The sequence below is a fragment of the Mirounga leonina genome, unplaced genomic scaffold (genome assembly GCF_011800145.1).
Source record: "Mirounga leonina isolate KUSES-001 unplaced genomic scaffold, KU_Mleo_1.0 Mir_173, whole genome shotgun sequence".
NCBI lineage: Eukaryota > Metazoa > Chordata > Mammalia > Carnivora > Phocidae > Mirounga > Mirounga leonina.
In genome coordinates, this window is record NW_023270447.1 from 33,268,245 (window position 1) to 33,280,996 (window position 12,752).

The following is a 12,752-nucleotide window of genomic DNA, read 5'->3' on the forward strand; positions in this document are numbered from 1 at the left end:
AGACTTCTATGGGTTGCAGTATATATTTTCTATGGTATCCATCCAGCTCACAAGTGACTGCTTTTGCCATTCCCCATCCAGAATAGGGGTACCTGGCAGCCCTGTTTATATTAATGAAATATGACCCCACTGCCACTCCGGCTGCACTTGTTTAGACCAGGGGTGGCCATTTGATCCAAAAAGGGCCAATCGCATTCTCATAGGGCAGACTGCATTTATTCCTAATTCATTATGCTTTCTGTATCTATGCCCTTTGCCAAGTGATTCTGCAGTTCCTTCTACTAGAGGCTGAGTATTATGTTATTTTGTCTCCCTATTGGATATTGGACTCAGCTATGTGACTTGCCCATGGAATGCCATGGGGTGCAACTTGAACATAAGCCTTAAGTGGGCATGTGAAGTTGGGCCTGTCCTCTTGAGTTCCAAGCCTTTGTCCATGAGAAGAACATGTCTCAGGTAGCTGCTGGTCCAAAGACAGGGAGAGACATGTGGGACAGACCGGGATAAAACCTGTGCTCCGTCAAGCCACCTACAACCAGCTCACAGACACATGAGCAAGAAATAAGTACTTATGATTAGGGCGCCTGGGTGGCTCAGTTGGTTAAGCGACTGCCTTCGGCTCAGGTCATGATCCTGGAGTCCCGGGATCGAGTCCCGCATCGGGCTCCCTGCTCGGCAGGGAGTCTGCTTCTCCCCCTGACCCTCCCCACTCTCATGCTCTCTCTATCTCATTCTCTCTCTCAAATAAATAAATAAAATCTTTAAAAAAAATAAGTACTTATGATTATATATCCTTGGATGCTGGTGTGGATTTTATAGAGAATTATTATGGCAAAACATAACTGATGTATCTCTGCTTGAAACTTTACAGTTAAGCTGAGAGACAAAGAGACTGTCTATTGGGAACTGGGGCATGTAAATGGTAGAGTTGACTATGGAAGAATGTTGAACTTTTTTTTCTCTTTTTCTGACTTGCTCCTTCGCTTAAGTTTTTTTGTTTGTTTGTTTTTTCCCCTTTTTTGGCTCTTTTTTTTGAGGTAAACTTCACATGACATACAATTAATCATTTTAAAGTGAACAATTCAGTGGCTGTTAGTACATTCACAGTGTTTTACAACCACCTCTATCTAGTTCCAAAATAGTTTCATCACCCCAAAATAAAACCCTGTAATCATTAAGCCATTACTCCTAATTTCTCTCTCTCCCCAGCCTTTGGCAACTACCAGTCTGCTTTGTTTTTATTTTTAAATTTTTTTTTTAAAGATTTTATTTATTTATTTGAGAGAGAGAGAGAATGAGAGACAGAGAGCATGAGAGGGAGGAGGGTCAGAGGGAGAAGCAGACTCCCTGCCGAGCAGGGAGCCCGATGCGGGACTCGATCCCGGGACTCCAGGATCATGACCTGAGCCGAAGGCAGTCGCTTAACCAACTGAGCCACCCAGGCACCCTATTTTTTAATTTTTTAAATTTTTTAATGGATTTATGGATTCCCTATTATGGACTGAGTTGTGTACCCCTCCCATCAAATCCATACATTGAAGCACTGACCCCTTATGTGACTGTATTGGAGAGAGGGCCTTTACGGAGGCGACTAAGGTTAGATGAGGTCAGAAGAGTGAAGCCCTGATTCCCCTAGGACAGACACCTTTATAAACAGGTGGAAAGATTGCAGCACTCTCTTTGCCATGTGAGAACATAGGGAGAAGGCTGCCGTCGGCAAGCCGGGAAGATGGGCGTCTGTAAGTCCCACCAGAGCCTGACCATGCTGGCACCCTCATCCCAGATTGTCAGCCTCCACAGCGAGAGAATACATTTCTGTTCTTCACACCTGATCTTAGCCAAAAGGCCGAGAAGCGATACATTTCTGTTCTTTAAACCATCCAATCTATGGTATCTTGTTATGGCAGCCTGAACTGACTCAAACACTTATCCTTAAGGATATTCATATAAATAGGATCATATAATATGTGGTCTCTGTGCCTGGTTTCTTCCCAATGAAGGCATATTTTCCAGGTTCATCCGTGTTGTAGCATGTATCAGTATGTCATTCCTTTTCATGACCGAAAAATATTTTATTATGTGCATATCACATTTTGTTTATCTGCTCATCTGTTAATGGATATTTGGGTTGTTTCCGCCTTTTGGCTGTTGTGAATAGGGCTGCTATAAACATTTGAGTACAAGTATTTGTTTGAGTACCTGTTTTTCATTCTTTTGAGTATATACTGGGGAGTGGAATTGCTGGGTCATAGCATCATCCTCGGTATGCTGAACTTTTGTGGTGCTCAGATCCTCAAAGCTGTTTCTTGGTTCCTACACAAGGATTCCTTCCTTGGATGCCATAAGATAACCCCAAAATACTTTCAATAAATTCCTTTTGTTGCTGTAGCTAGACAGTTCTCACTTAAGCTAGAGGTAACTGCTGTTACTTGAAACTTAGAAATCTAATCTAAACAAACAAATAATACAATTTCTATTTTTTGGTCCTATAACATTAATAGAATCTTATAAGAGAAATGGGCTAAAAACTCTTACTTCAAAGTTGCCATAGGGGTGGTAAATCCCCCATTGATACTAACCAAATCAGGTGACGATCTTGATGGGATTCTGGTTAACTGGACCATGAGATTGTTGCTTAGATTGCCACTCACCTTTGGGACCAGGCAGCACAGGACCTCGCATTCAGAGCATATTCCAATTCAAAACGACTCCTTAACGCTGCCACGTGGCTCCGGCCAGGCCCTCCCCGGCTCGCCAGGCAGTCAGAGGAAGAGGAAGGTGAGAGAGACCCGCTGCTGTTACTTGATGCAGGAGACATCAGCTGAGTGAAGAAGGGGTAGTTTCAGTCCTTTCATAACTCCAACAGGCTTAAGCATAGAATAGAATATGGATTTATTTTAACTTTCTATTCTAGGATTTCTCATATTTTAATTTCTATTCATCTCAGCTTGCTTCCGGCTTTTCCTATCGGCCTCTGATGGCAACACATGGCTAGCTTAATTTACTTTTTTGACCCAGTTCTATGCTGAGAGCTGGCCCATTCAACTTATACTCATCTTTCAGAAAACATGGTATGCTCAAATCAGATTCATAACATGGATATTTAGAAGGTGATTATTTGATGGTTAAAAGATTACATTTTTCACTATGATGATGAGATTCATGGCAGAGTTCCTTTAAACTGTAGCTTAAAATTATCCCCTTTATATGAAATTATTTCCTTTATGTAAAATGAATTTACACACTTTTCCAAGAATACATCCATTTTATAAAATGAAGGATGCTTTAATGTCTGGCAAGCATGAGGACTAAAGAGAGTTGTTGGGGGAGAATTTTTAAAAATAGTTACAAATAGTTAAGTTTAGCTAGAAAATAGAAGAGTATGAGGGAAGAAAATGAGAAAGAGAAGAAAAAAAAATAGGAGATAGTTTTCTTGAATTTCTGACGACCTTGCTGTTTACCTAACCCAACTGAGAACACTAGTGCTTTGACATTATAATCTCATAAGACATATCAACAGTAGATTTTGGTTTAAAAATAAAATATATGTAAATTCTAGGCTCTTCACAGTAGCCAAGACATTACTGAGTAATGCTTTGAGAATCATGTGATGTCAGTGTTGAAATGAACCTTCAAACTCTTCAATGATTGAAACTCTTCTATGCCTCTTTTTTAAGTTAGCTATGCAAGCTGATGGGGAGCCTCCAGTGATGGGGACCTCACTGTGTCCAGATCCGTTCATTTACCTTAGGACAACTCTGACAATTAGGAAGTTCTTTCTCCTAAAAAAACAAACCATAATTACACTTCATTTCCATCTGTTGGCCCATAGAGAACAAGGCCAATCCTTTCACCATATGATCATTTTTCAGATGTTTAAAAAACGGCTCTTGGGCTCATCCTAATTTTCTCTTCTCTGGGACAAGCATCTCTGGTTCCTTTAATTGGTTCTCACATACTTGATTTTCAATCCATTCATCATTCTGATCTCTCTTCCCTAAAATTTGTGTTCCAGTTATAATTATCCCTTTAAAAGGATATAACTGGGTACTATTTTGTTTGGCCATCTCAGAAGAGAGAGGAATGATACCCATCCTTTATTTTGTGGCAAGACAGCTACTTCACATTCTAACTCCCAAAGAGCTTATTATCTACTAACATGCATGATGCTCCTAAACCATATCTCCACCATTTGATATTCTTACTATTATTTCTCTGACTCTGGTATGTGATGTTATATTAATTCTTGTTAGACATGTCCTATCATTTTATCTTCCAACATATGGAATTTTACAAATCAAGCCCCTTAAACCTGATCCTGGGCCATTATTTAGTGCAGTTCAGTCCAGCAAGTTCTCTTTGCATATAGAGTATGCAGGAGAGTATACTTCATCTCTACTGGTGGAGATTGTGCTAAGAGGCTTGGTCAATATAAGAAGCCATACTAGTTTAGGAGATCCTACCATTGTCTCTGTATCTGGAATCCACTCTCTCATCTAACTGGCTATGTCCCCAGGCTTGGAGCAGTTTTGCCCTGTGAAACACAAAGGTTCAAAGTGAGAGGACACTTGAAACTTAAGCTTTAAGTGTCTCTCAACATTCAAGGCCTCCGGCAGATGCTCTTGTTAGTAGGGACTGCTAAAGCCCCACGAATTATACTACTACTTTTCTCTGCTTTGTATGTTTCAGAACTGAAGAGAAGGGAATGGACGTTTAGTGTCCAAAGACTGAAGCTGCGTCCTACATAAAAGACTTCCTTTTTGGAAGTTTCATTAAAAAGAGTTATGAGACAGCCAATAGCTGCAGGCTGCAATTGAAGACCTGGAACCCTTTCCCAGTAAACTGGGTTCTAGTGACTCTAAGCTGAGTTTTTTTTTTTGTTTTTTGTTTTATTTTTTTAGGGGAAAAAAATGGATGGTTCCACTTTGGGATTTAGTTGTGCAGTCTCAGGTTGATGCTGTTTCTCCTGTTTTGCCCCTTCCCATCATATGCACATGTATTTGTGAGTCAGTATGTGTGATGTCCACCCCTGTCTCTTGCAGCACTCATTTGCATTGGGAATATATTATTATTTTTGAATTAGTGCTCATGTGTTAGCTTCTTTGCTTATTTTCAAATGCTATCTCCTGACCAGGTGTATAGAAAATTAAGGCAATTAGAGAGAAAATTAAAGCAAACAGCTCCTTGATATTAAGGGAAGAAAATTCCATTAGGCTGATTACCAACATATATCACTTTATGCAACATATGTGCGGTATAAAAGCAATGCATCCCAATTAATTTATGCACTAATTTTAGTGATAATTTCCCTTTCTTATTGAGCATAGTGGCTTAATATTTTAACTTACATTTCACTGTATGTAGGAACTTTTGTATAGAAAAAAGTTGATTTAAATAATTACCTTCTAACATATTTGCTGTACTTTCAAATTTTTACATATTAATTTTTTCAAGCTGGGCTTGCCTGTGCCCATTTGCCTGACTGATTATTTGTTGGAAGGCCCAAATTCATGCTGAATTTGCCTTTGTCCCTATAGATTCAGTGAGTCCACCCTGGAAACTTAATGAACACGGTAAATATATGAATGAAGTTATAGACCTTCATACCTACTTTCTACAAGCAACCCCATACCTATTCCCCAACACCCTTGGATATTCAAGATTTTTTATGGACATATTTCAGAAGCTAAAGTTCTTACCTCAATGTTGCAGAGACACTCTTCTAACTTGGTAACAACTTCAGAAAATTCAGGTCTTCCCTGTAAATAAAGAAAAGACTTTTTCCCCCAAAGAATAAAAGGGAGGTAACTCTCTTTGGATTTTAAAATTGGGTATTTGCATTTGTAAAGGATGAGATTAACAATAAAGTATATTTTTATTTAAAATACACTTGTATTGAAGTGTTAATTGAATGTTCATTTGCTGTTCAGGGAGGGATGTTGAGTCTCCTGATAAGAGTTTTAAGTCAGAATTTGCAACTACATTCAGATAATGAAATAGTGGAAAAGCTTTAATTAGCTTTGCATGCTTTTAAATGGCAGGTTTTTCTCTTCAAAATGAAAAGAATAAAAGTGAATACTAGAAACTGTTAACTATCTCAGTGCCTTATAATATACTGCACAATGTGTCATAGGAAAAGAACTGCTAAAGCAAATTTTATAAGTAGCTTCATTTTGAAAATGCCATCTCAGATTCAAAGCTAAGATCAATAGAAACCTCATGACTATGCCCTATTTTAGGGGTTAAGATAAGCTTTTTATATTCAAAAGCTGCCATTAAAGATACTGTTCATTACGAACTTCTGTGTCAGATGAGTTTGGTTAAACAAACATTTATTGTGTTCTGATTATATTCCAAACTTTGTTCTAGTTGCTCGGGATATAAAGATGATTATGGATCTATGGAAAAAAATGCTGAGGATTTTAGAAAATGTTGTTCTCTTTGGAAGAATTTATATGCCTCCTTTTGTCAGATCCTAGGGACTATATAACCTATCATTTCTCCTTTATGAAACTTTTACTGCCAGGAGGTGGATAGCCCAATTTAACATTCAGGTGCAGTAACCAACTAATTTAGATTCTTAGTAGAACAATTTCTCGCTTAATATCTAGCCCTCCCCTGAGGACACTGCTTCCCCCAGAGCCCTCTCAAGTGAAAGCTGTTTTTTCTTGTGTATTCCTGGTACCTCTAGGTCCGTGGGGGTGGTGTTGGGGTGAGTGGAGCTCTGGGTCCTCTTTACTGTCATTGCAACTTCCAAATGGCTTCTCCTCTAAAAACCACCAGTTTATGAAGCTATTATATCAGTCACTGTCCCTCATTCTTTGAAGGCATTAGTGTTTGGCTCCCCGTCATGCTAACACTACGAAGTGCTTTTATTATCCATGCTAGTAATCATTAAAATGGCCTGACCTCTAGGTTCCTTTGTCTCCTCTTCTGCCTTGACCTTACACTCCACCTTCCTGGTAGTCACTTAGCTCCTGGGTCCTGTCTTAGATCCTGTTACTAACAAGGTCCACAACCCTTCCAAGTTTTCATCCTGTCAATTTCCATCAGATCACTATCTAAGCTCAATCTTCTCTCTCTCTAGTTTACTTCTTCTGGAACCCTGACTCCAACAATCTTTAACCACACAAACCATCTTGCCACTTTAAAAAAAAAAACAACTTTCTGTTTTGAACATTTTCAAATATACCCTAAAGTATTAGAGAACAATTTAATAAACCTCCATGTATCTATCACTCTGCCTTAAAAACCATGTTTATGCTAATATTGTTCTACGTACATACATATGTCTGCATCTATCTATCTACTTACTTACCTATCATCTAATCTATATCCCTTATTTTTTTGTTCATCTTACCATCTTTTCTTTCTTTTTTTTTTTGTTTCAAGTTTTTATTTAAATTCTATTTAGTTAACATGTAGTGTAATATTGGTTTCAGGAGTAGAATTTAGTGATTCATCACCTACATATAACACCCAGTGCTCATCACAAGTGCCCTCCTTAATGCCCATCACCCATTTAGCTCATCCCTCACTCACCTCCCTCCATCAACCCTCAGTTTGTCCTCTATAGTTAAGAATCTTTTAATGGTTTGCTTGCTTATCTTACTATCTTTTCACTGTCATTTACTCACCTTGTTTCCTCCCTTACTTAGCTTAGATTTCATTGGCAATCATAATCACTCTCTTCCATACAGCCTCAGCTCCCTTGTCTTATCATGCATTTTGTATACCATTAGAAAAAAAAAATCCCAATCTTGATTTTTTCTTACTTCAAAATCATGTCCCTCTAACCTGAGGTGGACCCTCAGTACTGCCTAGAGAGCCTATCACACATTTTTGGCTCACTCGCTCTCTCACACTCCAGATACCTATTTCGTATCTTCTCCTCTTTCTTCAAATGTCTAATTCCCACTACTACATTGACCACACACCAATGTCTAAATCCACATAATTTGCCTTCACTCGCATTTCTATGGATGAATTTTGCCTTTCTATCTGAGGTCACTTCCTTCACTGTGTACTAACTCTTAACCCTGCTAATCTACTCAAGGGCATTGCTCTAACAATAATTCCCCTTTCTACTTCTTTGCATCACCAATGTTCCCTTTCTATTGTTTAATCCCATCAACATACCACCATACTATAAATTCTTCCATCTTAAAAAGAAATAAGCAACAAAATAAAACTCTTGACTCCACTTCTTCCTCAAGGTACTGCTCCATTTTCTCTAGTCACCAAAATCGCTCCAAAGAACTGCTTAAATTTGCAGTCTCTTACTTTCCTCCTTCCATGTATCCTCCACCCCAATCAGACTTTCTTCTGTAACACTCTGCTACACCTGCTCTTGTCAAGGATACAAAGGCCTACCTCCTCATTGCTAAATTCAAAGGTTACATCTCAAAGCTCATCTTACTTGGCACTGCATTAAATGCAGATAATCATTCCTTTGTGCCTGAAACATTCTTTAATTGGATTTGGGTCACTACTTCTCAAGTTATTCTTTCTCAGTCTCCTCTATTAGTTTCACTTTTCCTTTTCATCTTTAAATTGTGGATTGTATCAGGACTCAAGCTTTGGGTCTCTTCTCATCTCTCTTTAGAGTTAATTTGTTGAGGGTTTAATTCTGTCTCATGGCTTTAAAAAACAACTCCCAATATCTATATCTAGCCCAGTATACTCCCTTAAACTCTAAACTCACATACGCAAATTCTTATATTTATAGTCTTCCCTGCTTTGGTAAATGGCAACTCCATCCTTTCACTTACAGAGGCCAAAAACCAAAGAATAATCTCTGACTTCTCTCTTTGTCATACTCTTGCTTTTAATCCACCAGCAAATCATATTCATTCTCCTTCAGAAGGTATCCAGAATCTGAATGAACAGGTAGCATTTATAGTGGATCAACCTTCCCCCAGACAATTATAAGCTCTGGACAAAATGTAAAAGACAGCTACCTAAAGGCAGTAGAGAGGGAACAAAAGCCAGGAGCTTCTGGAGGGGAGTCACTTGGAAGAAAGGAAGGGCATGGAGTTAGTTTTCCATCTTTTTATTTTTTTTTTTACAAAATTTACCCTAAGGGTAGGCCCCATCTACATCTTAGGGAACAACCAAAATTCTTATGAAAGCCTACAGGTTTGCTTGCTTAAAGAACAGAGGGCAAAATTCAGGGAAATCAGTATATTAGCTATGGTTTTGTAACAAATTATCACAAATTTAGTGGTTTAAAACAGCACCCTTTTATTATCTCATAGTTTCTATGGGCAGGAGTTGAGTGAAAATTAACTGGGTCCTTTGCTCAGGGTCTCACCAGACTAAAATCAAAGTGTCAGCTAGCACTGTGATTCTCATCTGAGGCTCAAGGCCTCTTCCAAGCTCACTGGTTATTGGAATTATTCATTTCCTTGTGGTTGTCTGACTCAGGCTCCTGTTTTCTTGCCAATAGTTGTTTAGGGATGACTCTCAGCTTCTGGAGAATGCTCACAGTTTCTTGCCACATGGTTCCTATAAGTAGCTCACAACAGGGCCATTTGTCTTCTTCCTGGGCAGCAAGGACATGTTTCTCTTCCTTCCACTGTGACCAACTGAAGAAATATTCTCTGCTTTTAAAGAGCCCATCTGATTAGATCAGGCCTACCCAGGAAAATTTTCCTTTTGCCATATGAGGAAACATAATTATAGGAGTAATATTTAATCATATTTGTAGGTTCTTCTCATAATCAAGGGGAGAGGACTATCCTTGGTACGTATACCAGGGGACAGGGAACTTGGGGTCATCCTAGAATCCTGTTTATCATGCATAAGCACTAGAAAATGGGGGAGATTCTGGAAAAAAAGAGTCTAAGAAAGGGAGCCCCAGAATCTGCGTATAAATTCTGTTTAAGTCTTTGGCTGGCCTCTGGACCACATATGCCTGGAATAGACTCTAAGCAGCTCAGGTAGGTTTGAAGAAGTGAACTGAGATTAAATCTTTTGCCTGATGCAAGGCATTTTTCTTACTATTTTCTTAGACTGGAATTATCTAACTCTTATTCTCTGCCTGTAGAAATCCTCTGCCCTCTTCAAAGCCCAATTCACAAGATATATCCTTCTTAAAGTGTTCAAGGGATTTCACAAAATAATTTTGTACCTTTCTTTAGATTTACTTCATTCTTCTTTGTGTTATAACTAGGCATTTACATGTTTATGCCACTATCTAGAAAGTGTTTTGAGAGTAAGCAATGGTTTATATACTTCTGTATACCTAGCATGTTCCATTGCACAGGATAGTTTGTTTGAGCTCAAATTTGTTATATTAAATTGCATCATGATAATGAAAAAATTATCCATGATCTACCTCTCTTTTTCATCTAAACCACAATCATCTCTTTCTTGTATTATTATAATTGCCTTGTAAGTACATTTGCTGCTTCTGTTCTTTGCCTATCAAAAGTATTCCCAAAATGGTAGCCAATCTGTAGCTAACATCATATTCAATGGTGAAAAGCTCAATGCTTTTCCTCTAAGTTCAGGAATAAGACAAGAATGCCCCCTCTTGTCACTTTTATTCAACATAGTATTGGAAGTCCTAACTAGAGTAATTAGGCAAGAAAAAGAAATAAAAAGCACCCAAATTAGAACGAAAGAAGTAAAACTATTTGCAGATGGCATGATATTATATATAGAAAACCCTTGAGACTCCATTAAAAAAACTGTTAGAACTAATAAACAAATCCAGAGAAGCTGCAGGATACAAAACCAAATATACAAAAAACTGTTACATTTCTATACACTAATAATGGACTATCAGAAAGAGAAATTAAGAAAACAATATCATTTATAATTACATCAAAAAGAATAAATTACCTAGGAATAAATTTGACTAAGGAGGTGAAAGATCTGTACATTGAAAACCATAAGATGTTGATGAAAGAAATTGAAAAAAACACACAGATAAATGGAAAGATTTTCCATGCTCATGGATTGGAAGAGTTCATATTGTTAAAATGTCCATACTATCTAAAGCAATCTACAGGTTCAATGCAATCCCTACCAAAATTCCAAAGGCATATTTCCACAAAAGTAGAACAAAGAATCCTAATATTTGTATGAAACCATAAAAGACTTCAAGTAGCCAAAGCAATCTTGAAAAAGGATAAAATTGGAGGCATAGTGCTCCCTGATTCCAAACTATATTACATAACTATAGTAACCAACACAGTAGCCAAAATTACTCATTTTGTTTGTTTGTTTGTTTATAAGATTTTATTTATTTGAGAGAGAGAGAGTGAGAGAGCTCAGCAGGGGGAACGGCAGAGGGAGGAGAACCAGACTCCCCGCTGAGCAGGGAGACAAATGATGTAGGGCTCCAGCCCAGGACCCTGGGATCATGACCTAAGTAGAAGGCAGATGCTTCACCGACTGAGCCACCCAGGTGCCCCTAAAATAATCATTTTAAAATGTACTACAGGTTAAGTAAAGCCACTCATAAAAGCCCCAATTAGGCTCATCTGATTTGGATACAAAGCAAAACCCTTTCATTCATCTGTAAGGTGCGCAGAGCCTGCCCTCGCTATTGCGTAGTAACCAGGTTACTCTATCAGAGAGGTTTTCCTTGTTCACTATATTTAGAACCCCCAAACTAGTGCAATCCGCTCTCTTTCTTGCTTTATTTATTCCATAGCGCTTATTACCGGATGACTTAATACATATTTCCATGTTCATTTATTCATTGCCCATGAGGGCAGGGATTTATCGTTGTCACTATCCTATCCCCAGTGCCTTTAGCAGTGTTCAGCCTACAGAAGGCATTCAGCACAGACTGTTGAACGAATGACAGAATTCATGATTCTATGTTTTATTTACATTTTATTTAATTCTCAAACTATGTTATTATATAGGTAGAGCATTTTTATTATAATGTGCTTCAAGTTTTTTTCCCCCTAAATCAATCGGGGAAACAAACAAAAAATAAAATATATTGGGGAAAAATATAAATAAGTGGGCTTTTTGGAATATTATATCCAAATGATGTTAACATTTCATTGGAGGGCTGAAAAAGCATAAAAATAATGGTAAAATTTAACATTTATTAAACACTTAGAGCATTCCATTTACTTTTTACGGTATACTCTATAATGTAGGCATCTGTTACTATTTCCATTTTAAACATGAAAAGGCAAAAAAATAAGAAAAAATAAATAATTTACCTAAGATACTATGTTCAGTAAATAGCAGAGCTGAATTCAAAGCTAGGTAGAGCTTATGATCTTGGTGCTCCTCCAGACTCCCTCTCTAAGTATGGCATCTAAATCTGCAAAGAATAATTCGTTTGTACTTATGTAAGACGCAGTGCCTGAGATTAACTTCTGCAAACTAGAAAGAAACTAGACAGAGTTAAAAGATGTGAGGTTAAATATGAAATAGCTATGTAACTTTAAATGGTTTATGAACCATTCCAAACTTCAGTCTTTCAGCCTCCAATTGCGTTGCAGAATTAAAAGAATTAAATAAGATAATGTATGTGCAAAAGCTCAACAAGCTGTACGTATTTTACAGAGTAATTTAAATTTTTTAAGATTATTTATTTATTTATTTGACACAGAGAGAGACACACAGCGAGAGAGGGAACACAAGCAGGGGGAGTGGGAGAGGGAGAAGCAGGCTTCCCGCTGAGCAGGGAGCCCAATGAGATGCGGGGCTCGATCCCAGGATCCTGGGATCATGACCTGAGCCGAAGGCAGATGCTTAACGACTGAGCCACCCAGGCA

At 38.1% G+C, this 12,752-nt stretch overlaps 1 protein-coding gene across 4 annotated transcripts in view; it reads right to left on the reverse strand.

Moving 5' to 3' along the window:
- Positions 1 to 12,752, reverse strand: part of LOC118019268 (serine/threonine-protein kinase TNNI3K) — a 306,409-nt gene that overhangs the window by 47,086 nt on the left and 246,571 nt on the right. For all 4 annotated transcript variants that reach the window (XM_035018269.1, XM_035018271.1, XM_035018270.1 and 1 more), the window contains 2 exons: positions 5,700 to 5,759; positions 2,652 to 2,821 (listed from right to left, as the gene is read on the reverse strand). In XM_035018269.1, coding sequence (XP_034874160.1) covers positions 2,652 to 2,821; positions 5,700 to 5,759 — 230 coding nt within the window. The remainder of the gene's footprint in view (positions 1 to 2,651; positions 2,822 to 5,699; positions 5,760 to 12,752) is intronic.